At 38.8% G+C, this 13,991-nt stretch overlaps 1 protein-coding gene across 1 annotated transcript; it reads left to right on the top strand.

Moving 5' to 3' along the window:
* The first annotated feature begins 398 nt into the window (after positions 1-398).
* Positions 399-12,657, top strand: LOC110052938 (cysteine protease ATG4B-like). The gene is made up of 14 exons (XM_020759130.2): positions 399-587; positions 2,572-2,649; positions 2,940-3,038; positions 3,138-3,181; positions 3,304-3,358; positions 4,088-4,160; positions 4,926-5,005; positions 5,529-5,746; positions 7,166-7,244; positions 8,283-8,362; positions 9,161-9,223; positions 10,126-10,182; positions 10,832-10,952; positions 11,065-12,657. Exons 1-14 carry the CDS (start codon positions 464-466, stop codon positions 11,136-11,138), a joined length of 1,245 nt encoding a protein of 414 aa, XP_020614789.1. The 5' UTR covers positions 399-463; the 3' UTR covers positions 11,139-12,657.
* Positions 12,658-13,991: the final 1,334 nt, after the last annotated feature.

Below are 13,991 nucleotides of genomic sequence, written 5' to 3'. Positions count from 1 at the left end.
TCTTCCACCCCGTTCTCCCACGCTCCCTAGGGGTGCCTACCATTTGTCAGAGTAAACCAAAGTCAGCAAACCAACCGAATGAGATGGCGCTTACCATTTACAATTCATTTCCCAAAATTGTTTTTGGCTGGTGAGAGACTGGGAACTGGAAAATTTAGTAAATGGTAAGAAAATTTCTGCCTTTCCGTTCCGAACGGAGAAAGAAGACTACCTCTGAAGGTAGTGTACAATCTCGGAATGGATTTTCCGGAAAATTACTGTTCCATTTGACTATCAACCGAAAGTTACGGATTTTTTGGCTACATGGTAAGCACCCTCGTACTGAGACTACCCCAGTGAAGGCTGACGAGTTGACCACAATCCTGCTCTTGGGGAGTGGAATGAGTAAGTACTTTCCTCTCCAAGCGCGAGGTACTGGAATCGAAAATGACGATGTTTTGTAAACTGAAGATGTAAAGAAAATATGGCGGGTCTAGAAATGGATGCTGCTTGTATTACATACGAGGCAATTTCTTTTGAACAAGATGTATTTCCGAAAACCAAAGAGCCCGTGTGGATCCTTGGAAAGCAGTACATCACTGGCAGAGGTAAGGGCAATTTCATTCGCCAAAATGAGATACTGAAACATATGACGATACCAGAATTTCAGAGCACTGCAGCAGGAAAATTTTACTTGCTATGCATAATTCCTTTGTCTTTTGTCGATGTATCGAGGCAATGACTTTGTTATTAATTTTTATTTTGTTGCTAAAATGTTGGTGAATTCTTGTAAATGAAATATAAGGAAGTCTTTCTTTAGTGGACGGGATCAATAAATGTTGTTAAATATAGAAGCTTGCTATGAATCGAAAGTATAAGCTTATATTTCCGCCATGCAAAATAAGCGGCGAGATAAGCTTATATTATTGGGTTAACTAGAGTATGTTTTATGCCTGAAAGACCTGCTTGCCTTATGGCAGTCGTTGAGGGACGTTAATGAATAAAAAGTAATCATTTTCCAAGGGGCCGTTTCATGACTGAAGATCTGTTTGAAAGGAAGACGTTTTACCTACTGGAATAGCATCGAATTTCACACTTGGTCCCCAGGTACATGGTGTAGTGTTACCTGTACTGCCAGCCATCAGTGTGCGTGGGAGAATCAAACTTGTGACATCCAACGCTAGTATCATCATGTGCACCCCTTTCCATCATAAATTAGATTAGTAGACATGGACACTCATGAAGGGGACAGTTTACATACTGAAACAAATTTGGAAAATACCACATTGTCATAAGCTGTGCAGGTGGCAGTTTTGCTCTTACAAGAACAACAAGGAGGTATTTCAGAAAGAAATAGTCTCTCGTTTCCAGAATGAATACTATAGGGTGTTGGGAAATGTGGGGAAACGTTGATTTTATTATGTGCTACTCGAGAAGACTGGGCAATCATAACTTTATCATGTAGAACTCCTTTTTGACACCAGTTTGGTTGCAAAATATATCGATAAATGAGCGTTTTAAGCATTATTCCCTTTTTCAGAATGAGGTAACAGTTGAAATATTACACTAAGCCACATTTTGTTGTGATTTAGTGAATTCTGGTGGAAAATTGTCCCACCATTGTACATTACAACTAAACTGAGTGCAAAAAGGGATACCTTTGTATTTTTTCACTCTACCTTAAGGTTAGAATCAGTTTCCTTGTAAAAACTTTCAATAGATCCCTTTCAGTTAATTCCCAATCTGGAGGACAAAACAATCAGACTGTTCTGCATTTGAAAGGTTTGTTTCTGTCAGGGGAGAGAACAACCGTTGTTTTGTCCTCCAGATTAGGAATTACTGAAATGGGTCTATTTGTGATATATTTTAATTTAATTCCCTTTTGTCTTTGTGACAGTCATTTTGCCAATATCTTAATAACCTGTTCACCAGTTTGTTTGTTTAGCTAGAACATGTTTACATAATGTATATTGCCAATTAGAAACATTATTCTGATTGGATAATATCACCACTTTTGTATATACAGTCGAACCTCTCCACAACAGCCATCTTGGGAACAGAGGAAAGTGGCTGTTGTCGAGAGGTGGCCGTTATGGGAAGGTAGGGGTGTAATATGACACCTGTTTTTTGTTGGGATGTGCAACAGTTTGCTTCTTAAAAAAATGCTTATGTTGGCACTTAAACTGTTTGTAACACAATCAAAATATATCAATGAAACAGAAACTGAACAGAAACAGAAACCAACGATGGGCAGCACAGGTCAAGAAGATATTTTGGCAGTTGGGATGTGTTTTAGTGGCCATTGCCATTGTGAGAGGTGGCTGTTTTAGAGAGACTAAAATAAGAGTGAATGTATGGACTGTCCACTGGGACCAATGAATTTTGTTGTTGCTTATTTTAAAATTTTGTTGTTTAGTTTAAAATTAAAATGTGAGCAAGTGTTCTGTTACTTCTGGAAATCACCTGAAATTGATAGACAGACGGGTGTTATTTCCATCCCTGATTTGGTTGTTAGGGAGAATTCAACATTCATCACTTGGCATTTAGTGTTTTTCTTGTAAATGGTAAATGATTCCCTGTGTTAAATTTTAGGAGAGGATACAGTCAGTATTCTTAGGGATATCAGGTCTAGATTGTGGTGCACGTACAGAAAAAATTTCCAAGCAATTGGTGAGTAATAATAAAAATTTTTTGTTATTGATGGACTGGTGTTCTTTTTGCAATGTATCCATGTAGAAAAATTCTTTGAGCAGTATCAACTATGTATCTAGATGGATACCTATTTAGCAGTAATGAATTACATAATAAATTTATGGTAATTTAATTGTGTTAAAGCTAAACATCCATTGAGAACATCTGGTTATTTAAGTGTAGAAATAAAATAAAACAACATTTATGACAGACTAGTTAATATGGGATTTGAGTTATTCCGCAATATTGTAACACTTGTTTTCTTAAAGGCGGCACAGGACCCACGGCTGATAATGGATGGGGTTGCATGCTGCGATGTGGACAGATGATATTTGCACAAGCTTTGGTTTGTAGGCATCTTGGAAGAGGTTAGTTGTTATTCACCCCATGACAGTCTTTCACTATGAATATAATTAGATGTCAGTTTATGTATTTAATATAACATTTATTAATTTTTTTTTTTACAGATTGGCAATGGGATCCTGATACAACAAACCCTGTCTACATGCAGGTTTGGTGATGTTTTCTAGTTTGTGTTGGTTGTTCTCAGTAGAATGTAAAAGTGAATCCAGGATTAACATTTGTGATCATTTGTGGAATGCTAAGTGTTAACTTACTTTGCATGAATTTCAGATTTTGCAGAACTTCCTGGACAAGAAGGACAGTTTATATTCTATCCATCAGATAGGTGAATAAAGTAAAATAAGATCATTTTGTGCATGATTTGAGCTTGTAACAGCAAATAGAATTTTATGTTTATTTATTTATATGGTAAGGAGTGTATAATAATACCATCTACAGTGAAACCTGTTAATCTGTTCACCAATGGGCCACGAAAATTTGGCGGTATTAACAGGGTGGCCATATTAAAGGGTTTCTTTAAATAAGAAAATGACTGACTGAGCTTTTGTTCAGGCCAGAATAAACTTGGCTGTATTAATGAGGTGGCGGTGTTAATGGGGTGGCCGAGAGGCAGGGCTCCACTTCATACTAAAAGTATTCTCTCATTTGTGATAAGTAAGTCCAGAGTAAGATGTGTGACAGAAACTTGACCCATATAATTTTGCGTAATTTTGCTAAGTGGTAGCAGTGATGGTCATAGTAGGCATGACAGCCTAACAGTGAGTGCACTGAACTCTGATATAGCATTCCTGGTTTGAGCCCTAGGAAGGCTCACTGTGTTGTGTTGTTTGGCACGATGCAACACTCCTCACCCACTAGTATAAATGTACTGGTGGACTGTTAGGACAATTTAAAAGCTGCAATGGACTAGCACCCTGTTTAGTAATATTACTCCAAGTCACTTCATGTTACAGAATCTCTATTAAGGCTTAAGTTCCCATGTCATGGGCCACTTTTTTCTGTGAACAAACTTTACCTTACTTTTACTAAATGTAACCTTCTGTTATGACTTTAGCTCAAATGGGTGTATCTGAAGGCAAACCAGTTGGGAGTTGGTTTGGTCCAAACACCATTGCACAAGTACTCAAGTAAGGTTTTACATGTGCCTTAACTAATTTTAATCTAATTAGCTCTTGATGTTTATAGATATTTTTTTTCTTTTTTTCTTTTTTTTTTTTTTTTGCAAAAATACACAGTTGTAATAACGGACACTGGTATTTGTATATATTGTGGATCAAAATCTTTACCTTCAAAAGGTTTTTGGAGTGTTTCAATCTCATTCCCAGAGTCTTTGGAAAATGAGAGCTCTGGGAGCAACCATTTCAGGCATGCGCCATAGATGCAGACTGCGCAGTGAAACTGGATGGGCAGAATTTGGTTGTTTCAAAATGGCTGCTCCCAGAGCTCTCGTTTTCCACTGCTGGTCAAGGGGAACGAAGACTCTGGGAATGAGATTGGGCTTAAACTAAAGGTAAAGACAAAGTGTCACGTGTGAAAATTAAGTCACTTTTTTTAGAATCATTCTTCGTACAATAGAAGCTTAAAGTGTTCATTTGAGGGTAATTTATTTTAATTTTTCTTTTCCATTGCTTTTTTTTCATGTTCAACCCAGGAGTTAGGGCATTTAATTGCATGGTATGAGCCCTAATTAAGGTGGGGCATTTGAACAGCATTTTTGCCCAAGAGGTGGGAATTTGACCAACTAAAAATTCAAGACATCTTATTCCTGGGGGTTGCCCAGGGGGGATGTTAAAGTTTTTAATTGACTGATACATTAACTGCTCTTATTGCTGACTGTTGCTTAAAATTAAGTGTGAGTGAAAAGTGTTTTTTGTTTTGTTGTTTGTCTACAGAAAACTAACATCTTTTGATGACTGGAGTTCGTTGTGTGTACATATTGCCATGGACAACACAGTCATAATTAATGATATCAGTAAGTTATGATTTTAAATAAACAATAGCCTCCACTTGGCCCAGAAATGTGCTTGGATATACATGTATGTCCGTGCACATTATCTATTCCAAGAAGCAAGTTTTGCAAGAGTGAAACTCAAGGAAAACTGTGAGCTTTCAGAAACAGAAAATGTCCAAGGACAAATATCTGAGCATATTTTAGCACCAAATGGAGGCTAAATATTTTGTTTATTCTCCTTCAAATTTTTTTGCAACACATACAGTTTTCAAAATTGGGTAATTACTAATATCACACAGATATTCCCCAGTCTTAGCTGAGTAAATATGGTAATCATGTGTCGCGTCTAGACCAATCGCACAAGCGAAAATATTTGATGGATCATAAGCCAGTGTGAGAAACAGAAATCTATCTCGATCACTTAGCTAATATTTGAGATATTTTGTTCTTCCATGCGTAACAAAAAGACATTTTAATTAATATTGTACAAACTACAAATCAAACGTCTTGAAGGATTTTCTAGAAACACTTGTTTTGTCTTTAGAAACACTTTGCAAAAGAGATTCGCCTGTAAAGACTCATGGGGAGGCAACTTGTTACAGTCGCACATCAACAGGCAGTGAAAGACGCAGAGGAAAAACTGGACTAGACATAAGAGATGATGTGAAACACAAAAAACAAGCATGGAGACCTCTCTTACTCTTTATACCACTTAGATTAGGACTGTCAGAAATGAACTCTGTGTATAATGAACCATTCAAGGTAAGTACAGAGTGTCTACTCTGAGCAGCTCTGCCAATTCCAGGCCAAAATACCACTGTGTTTGATGTGTGGGGAGGAGGATAGTTTAACTTTATTTTCAGGCCTATGTGGCTTACTAGGCTCACTGGTTTTTGAGGCATTCATTGATTTAGAGTACAGTGGAACCATCAACCCCTCTTTACAGTCACCACGTTAATGGAACCACCTTGTTTTGTCCCCATACATTTTCTTATAAGAAAACGCCCTTACAGAATGAATGATAATCCGAGAATGTTCACTGTGTCGAAATCTAGAGAGCAAGTGGTAATTTTAGCTAAGAGCAGTATAATAAATATTTCAATAAGAACTATACCATCATCAGACTAGAATATGCATGCACCCTTAATACGGCCACCCCAGCATTAATACAGCCAACGGTCACATTGTGAAATCTTAAGACGTATATTATTTCATAAATTCACTGGTTAATACGGCCAGTCAAACCAAATGAGTTTTGTGCAGTACAGACAACTGACCAAAAATAATGGCCAAGTCACACTAGAGGAAACAAACTGTTAAGTTTTCTTGAATAGAAATAATAAAACTATTGTTGTCCGATGTTTCGATGTTGTTATTCAAGATCTCAAACCAACTCTGAACGTGCAAACTGACTCTATCCGCGCGAAACTATTTAAGTGAGACCACATGCAAATGTCTATTATACTAGTTTCAATAATTTATATTCACACCGCGATAAAACTGTCATTTTTACCTTGATAATGATGTTAGCAACATCGAAACGTCAGTTTTATTATTACTACTGAAATTTTGCAGTAAACTGCTTATAATACTTTCCTCGTCACATGGAAAAACCCCATGCAACCGACTTGTTCTCCAAATAAAGTTAATAGAGGACTGCTTTGACTCCCTAATTTTACAAGAACTTCCTGACGATTGGGAAGATCGTTTCTTTCCCAGAGTAGTGCACGAATCAAGCAGATTTTGAGCGTAAAGTTGATGCTGCTGATGGTGTTTTACAACTTCCAACTGCAATACCGAAACTGGGCTCTTCTCGAGGGGTGATATGTGACCTTGGGGATGTTTCGTGTTTCTAGTGGCAAAGGAGAACTTTAAAAAGAAAAAAAAAAAACGAAAAAACTTTAAACTTTATTATTATAGAAGGCAAATGAGCTCTCAAAGTGATTTGCCTAACGCAAAAGGATTGACTGCAAAACAAGACAATTCAATAGAAAATCAAAAACTTTTTGAATTTCAAAATCCAAATCTCTGTAATGTGTGTTGGATGTGCACTGTGTAGCGCTGTGTTCCTGTTTGTAAAATTCTCGTTTATCCTTCTAGTCCTTCCATTCAATTATAGTCATATTGAAAAATTGAAGTTGCTTAAGAATATCTTTCTCCTTTTTGTTCTTTTTTAAACAGGCCTGTTTCACATTTAGACAATCTGTAGGAGTTATTGGTGGAAAACCCAATCATGCATATTACTTTATAGGATTTTACGGTAAATGTAAATATGATTTCTTATAGTGGAATGAAGCATGTCTTGACGAGAGTTTCATCAGTGCTCTATTATTACCAACTTAAGCTGCATTTTGTCCAAAAAGGCAAGTCTGAACACAGGGTTAGAGCATGCCACGTAAGCTCAATCGCGACCATAAGCAAAGTACTAGATACGGCGCAAAATTGTGTGCAACAAATTGGCAGCCTATATCCATCGCTGATTCAACTCCACAAAAGGCTCAATTTCGGAATTGCTACATATATTCAGTATCGGAGTGAAGTGCAATCAGTGCGATGAAACGGGCAGTCCGCTCTTCGTGCACTGTGTGATGTGGGGTAGGACTGACATGGGCGCTCTTTCCGCACTTCCGGTCCGTTTAGAATTTGCGCGCATCCTGGTAAACCTTACCACAAGTGCAAGAGAATGGAAGCTTTTTCATTCCTTGGGCTTACGTTTGCTCGTGTTTGCGTTCGCGTTACGGTGGGCCACACACACTTGTGTTTGAGTTTGCATTTGTGTCACACATGTAGACAAGGCAAAAGGTCCCTTTTAATTTAAAGGGTCATTATTACAGCAACTTCCCGGCATTTTCGGTCAAAACAGTGCTAAAATTTTGACTGAAGTGAATACCTTCGTGAAATAGTCCCAAGACACCAAGGTAAAGATATGAAAAGAATTGTTGAAGGAAGAGTAAATTGTAATTTATGTTGGCGATTTTCCTAAGACAAGACGACAGAATTTGAAAATGTTTGCGAGACTTTGTAGTTTTTCCCAGAATGTTATCATTTCCTGGATATGTGTCTACGATGTAACTTGGCAAAAACTCGTAGACCTGTTATTTTCTTTCTATCGTATTACATTTTATAGTTGCTTATTTGTTGATGGACAACTCGCTCAGTTGGTTTTCTCTCTGTTAATCATTTTTGGAGGCGTCATTTGAGTTTATTGAAGACGCCTGCTATTTCACTTTTCATTCAGTGTCGATGATCGCTCTAAATAACGTCCCTGTATTGTTGTTTTTTTTGTTTCTGAATTAAGGTAATAATCTGTTGTATCTGGACCCTCATACAACACAGCAGGCTGTGAACCCAGAAAGAATGAGTCTTATTCCAGATGAGGTAAGGTCTCAAGACAATTAAAACTGTAATAAGTCTCTATTTTGTGTGAAAACAATTGCAACAACAGTGCGTAAGGACACGAGTAGAGTAAGACTGACAGCGTCCACACTATGCCGGAGGAATTTGAAAACGCAGCTTACAGGGTTCGTAAAGGTCCTGGAAAACCTGCAAAGTCCTGGAATTTCATTGTGGCATTTTCCTGGACTGGAAAGTCCTGGAAAAGGGCTACTGGTTCTGGAAAGTTCTGGAAATGTGTTCAACTCGAGTGAAAAAATGTGAAATGTATGGCAGACAGTAAGGAGAATTATCATTAAGATATTGGGAGTGAAAGGGTTAATGTGAATTTTAGAGTCCTGGAAAAGTCCTGGAAAAGTCCTGGAAAAGTCCTGGAAATTTGTTTCTGAAAAAGGGCACGAACCCTAGCTTAATTTCTACGGATAGGCCTACCGTCCACACTTACCCATCAAGAAAACGGAGCTTTTCGAAAACGCTCTTCAAACCGGAGGAATCTGAAAACGCCGGCTTTTCGTTTTCGTGTGGACGGAAAACATTTTGAAAACAGAGCTTTTCGAAATCGATGGCGTCACGATAATCATGTGATTTCCCTGACCGAGTTTTCCTCAAACACAAATTTAAAATGACCGGTGACTGCTGCGGTTAGAAATTCCTTCGGCATAGTGTAATCTCTCTCATTCGAAGAGGCCGCCATCCTCTGGTCAACGTTGAGCAAGGATGCGCGAATGAGATTATGAAACAATTTCTTTTAGTATTTAGAATTCTTTGTTTTGTGTTTCTTAGAGTTATCACTGTGTTTATCCAAGCCGGATGAACATTTCAGATCTGGATCCATCAATAGCTTTGGTAAGGAGAGCTCTGTTTTGATTCCGTAACAAGACATCCTGTGTTTAAGCATAACAGATAGCAATTCTTGAAGTTAATCAGCTGTCTGTTCGTGCCAAATGCGTTACACTTTAGTTCCAGATACAGCTCATCTGAGATGACAATTAATCAATGGACTCCGAAGTTTTTTTACAGATTAATTCAGGTCAAGATTTTATGTTTCTATTGTGACTTTGACCGATTTTGAAATGACATTTTAAACATCGTGTAGAAGAACGTCCTTACTTACGGTCGAGAATTCAAAACACGATAAGTGTTTAATCCGGTTAAAGCTAATGCAGGACTCAGGTCGAGCGATTTAGCCCGGTCGTGTGTGCTTCCGAGAAAGACAATTTACATCCACCCGTAAACTTCTTTAAGCTCGTATTATTTCGTTTCCTCTCTTTGTTCACGCAATGTTCTTAAGTTTCAGACCGCCCCTCAATATTTCTGTGACCCACGCGTCCGCAATGGTTGAACAAGCGATGAATGAAAAGCTAAACACAGCTCTTGTGAACTCAACTGAAGATTTGACCTGCCTTCTCAATTCACACGATATCTTGGCGGGTAAACCTCCCTTGCCGGGTGCACGAAATCACGTGACCTTTTTTTCGTTGCTTGAATTTCATTTGCGTCTGAGCTCTGCTTCCAAGCTGTGCTGTTCTTTTTTCAAGAGTTTGCAAAATCAAATTTTGTCTTTTCTTTTTCAATTTCCACGCGAGAGAGTTTAGATAATTAAAAATCGCGAGCATCGTTTGTAAATTTACAAACTGAGTCCTCATGAACCACGCGTCGCAAGTTGTGACAGGTGTAAAATTGTAACAAAAACCGATCCGCTCTAGCTGTGTTGAGTGTCATGCCATTAATGTTTGTTTTTATTGTAGGGATTTTTCTGTAAATCTGAAGAGGAGTTTGATGACCTTTGTACACAGATTCGCCAAGTACGGCTTAGCTAATAATGTAATAACTATGAGCATGATAAAAGCATTGTTCTTAAGTCAAAGAGGATTACAAATGATTGTGTTCTTTAAGAAACGTTAGAATTTAACGGCTAAACGGAAACCGCGGGGAAACATGGATGCTTAAGAAATACAAACATTAAATTTAAAGCGGATTTGGAAAGCTCAGCCATTTTCCTCAGTGGAACTGTAATAAGATAAAGATAATTGGCGAACTTGGTGGTTTTATTTTCTTTGTAGCATACGGTAAACTGCCGCTTATAAGCCCTCCCGCGTATAACCCCCCCCCCCCCCCTGGCCCGGTTATAGATCCATGTACCTGTGAACAAAATATTACTTCTGATTATAAGACCCCCCCCCCCGCCCCACACCCCTGCCCGGACATAAGGCCTCTTCTAGTTAAGCAGGAAATGAAATCGATTTATTATGATGTTTTAAAGCTAAATTAAACACCAGTATATGCAAAATGTATTGCGATCAACACTGCCGTTTTTTTTAAAGAAAGCTTTAAAAGCTCATTCTAAACCCCTTACAAAGTTGTATAAGCCCCCTTAAGTCCAGGGCTTACGGCTTACAATTTTCCTTTCCGGTCACAGGAAACCCATACTTAGTTGTTTTATCTTGTTTGTAGCATATCCTTTCCGGTCACAGGAGACCCATGTTCGAGCTGGCTGATGAAAGACCACCTCACTGGCCTTCATTAGAAATACCGCCGAGACCTGGTGACGAGCTTAACTGCAGCCAGCAATCAGGTTAGACGATTGAACCAATTACGTGACGTAAACTCGCTGAAATTTGAGACCATTACGAACCGCGTAACTGATAAATGTTTCTTTATTACACTGTTTTTCCCTCCTGTTTTAGATTTCACAGAGCTTAACTACGAGTCCGACGAGCCAAAAGAATTCGACACAGATGGGGAATATGAAATTTTGTAGTCTTACAGATTGCATTGCAATAGACAGTGAATCGAGACTCATATATTTTATTTTGGGGCATTTGGGGGAGGGGGTATGATGGGCCGTTAAATCAAACCTGCCTTGTTTTCGTGCTCTGGGAATGGTAATAGAGAGTTTAAGTAACCACGACGGCGACGCCAAGGACAACGTCGATTAAAAAATTATTTTAAATCTCGCGGTGCCCTTAAGTCATTTACTTTGTTCGTCCCTGTCAAAACTGTCACGAGACTGAATCTGGGACACAGCGATTAATTTGAAATAAAAATTTTAAAAAAATAGCCGTCGTGGTTCACGTTCTCCAGGCAACGCAGAATTTGGTCATTCTACGTTGTTGTTGAGCAGAGGACGGCCAAGAAATGTACCAAGAATTATAATGCACGTGCACAGCCATTGTTCTGCTCATTAAACCTTTCGTTTAACGCCTTTCCCGTTGCTGTGGCCCTCATGGTTTTCTTTCTGGCTTGGTACCATAAGTTTCCGTCATGTTGCTTCGCAACATGCTAAAAAACCGCGGAACCAGCCTTTTACCGAGAGACGACAGGGAAAAAAATCGACTCTGATTATTTTAAATCATATATTATACAATTCCCTAGGCGGCTATCTCGATGAATGGACCACAAAACAGCGTGTTCTCGCGAATAATTTGATTATTTCACATGTTAAAAACCACAAAGTTTTAAAATCGCTCTGATGGCGATCCTGTCAAGGTTGTGTACACCTCTTTTACCTGATTCTTTTTCCGCTTTCAATACTTTAAATCTTTAAAACCATTTTTAATCAGAACAAAATATGACTACCGCCGTTGCTGGTCATGCGTGTCGCACACGCGCGTGACACGTTTTGACACGCGAAAAGATGACGAGTTTGCGTCTGAAAAGGTAATCTTACTTCCTCAGAGAACGGATCATCGCTTTCGTTTTAGAGCGGTTTTCACTCAAGTGTCAAAAGTCATTCGCATTGGCTTAAAAAATCTCGCGCCACTTTCTCAACCAATTAAAAAGTAAAACCAGTACCAGTTGTGACTGGCGCGACACGTTTTCCCGCGCTCTTTGACGGCTACACGTGTTTTTGTTTGCGTTTTGATTGGTTAACTAATGCGTCGTTGTAATTTATGATTGGCCAAAGTTATAACTTCGGTTTTGGTTTTACGACACTCAATTGAAAAGTGCTCTAACAGCAATTCACATTTACACACATGCGGGGTTTGACGTTCTTTCGTTACAATTCAGTTTTGTTCAGTTAAGTGTTAATTTTATCATTTAACGTTTCTTAAATATTGGTATTACGGGTGGATTTTTCTTTTTCATAACTACATAATTAGAGAAAGACAAAGGAGATTGAAAAGAGGATAGGTGTATAAAATGGGAAGTTTATTATTGTGAATGATTATGAAGTTGAATATATGTTTTCCCAGCGCTGAGGAAAACGAGTATTGTATATGAACCAGGAGATATATTTTTAATGTATAATTCCAAATAAAATATAATAAAACTTTGTATTCTAGCCTTCTTTTGTTGCTGAATAGTTTGTTTCGTAGGTTCTTGTTGTGTCTTTTTCAAAACAAGTTCTGGCCCCAGTTGTTCGAAGGCTGGATAACGCTATTCACCGGATAAATCGCTATCCAATGGATAAGAGTTAACAAAACAAACCACGCTATCCACTGGATTATGATTTATCCGTTGGATGGAGTTTATCTTCATTTCAAACAACCCAGGCCTGATAGAAAACAATTCAGATGGAATTGAGTTAATCCAGAAGAAGCCTCAGTTTCGATTTTCGTTTTGAAACTTTTCAGTGAGGCTTGTCTTTATATTTTCTGTCTTCTAAATTTGACATCGAAGACTATTATACAAGAGAAATTTATGATGGTTATAGGACTGAGTGGAGTCCAATTCCGTCTGTAAGCATAGGAGTGATAAACAAAATCGGACGACCGCGGATAAATCACTGTCCAGTTTATTGGATGACACGATGTCCTGTTACCACAAACGTAGTCTGCGTGGTTGGCTGTTTGGTTGGTCGGGGTATAGAAAAGAGCGTGATCCGCGAGTGGCCTGGAGGGGAGTCGCGGCATCGCTTGTTCGCTCTTTCCCAACTAAACCGCGTTAGCTTGCGGTTTCATTTTCACGACGGCAAAAACGCGTGGCGAGAATGATTGGCAGCAAGAGACTACGATCATAGTCTCTTGGTTTACCCCCCCCCCGGGGGGGGGGCGGGGGACTCCCAGATAGAAAGGACGGGGTGCCAGTCGTACCTTTAAGGGTTTAAAAAGGCGGTTCCTCTTAAGGTGTCCAGCCTCAAAGGGTACACAGCAGGAGCTTTCACGGTACCTTTTAGGGTATTGAGCCGAAAAAAATAGGGCAGGAGACTAATTGTAGTTTGAGAATTGACCTACAAGGTGTGAAAAAAAAAAAATTCAAGCCGCGCCCACAAAGCAGGATCTTGGTACCTCTTAGAGGCTATTTTCAAAATTTCCGACGAGCACCCGCGTCTTTTTTATACGGGAGCCCCACCCCTGGGGGTTTAACCTCACTGGTTGTTTTAACAAAAAAATTGAAGATTAACTAGAACTACAAACAATCATTCACGAACATGTTGCATATTCATCGGAGTAAGGCGTCTTGTTGATGGAATAGTCGGGAAAACAAAGAATATTAAGTTTTCATGCCTACTATCGTGGCTCAAAACGTCGAACAGGTTAAAAGAATGCATGCCACAATACCGCAATTAAAAATTTGCTGTTACAGAAAGATCGCAAAAATTTTCAAAGTTGTCCCGAATACCGCAAACCGCATTTAAAACCCAAATCCCCCTCAGACTACGGCAAGCACA

Source organism: Orbicella faveolata, unplaced genomic scaffold, assembly GCF_042242905.1.
Source record: "Orbicella faveolata isolate gen_17 unplaced genomic scaffold, um_ofav_v1 contig_25, whole genome shotgun sequence".
Taxonomy (NCBI): Eukaryota; Metazoa; Cnidaria; class Anthozoa; order Scleractinia; family Merulinidae; genus Orbicella; species Orbicella faveolata.
The sequence above is the reverse complement of the archived record's forward strand: the minus strand, read 5'-3'. Positions and strand labels throughout refer to the sequence as shown.

What these genes read in the sequence shown, in the direction of transcription:
- LOC110052938 (XM_020759130.2), top strand. Translation starts at nt 464, where the DNA reads ATGGCGGGTCTAGAAATGGATGCTGCTTGTATTACATACGAGGCAATT. An exon ending in GCAGTACATCACTGGCAGAG is followed by an intron (nt 588 to 2,571) that starts GTAAGGGCAATT and finishes GTTAAATTTTAG; the next exon opens with GAGAGGATACAGTCAGTATT. An exon ending in TTTGTACACAGATTCGCCAA is followed by an intron (nt 10,183 to 10,831) that starts GTACGGCTTAGC and finishes TCTTGTTTGTAG; the next exon opens with CATATCCTTTCCGGTCACAG.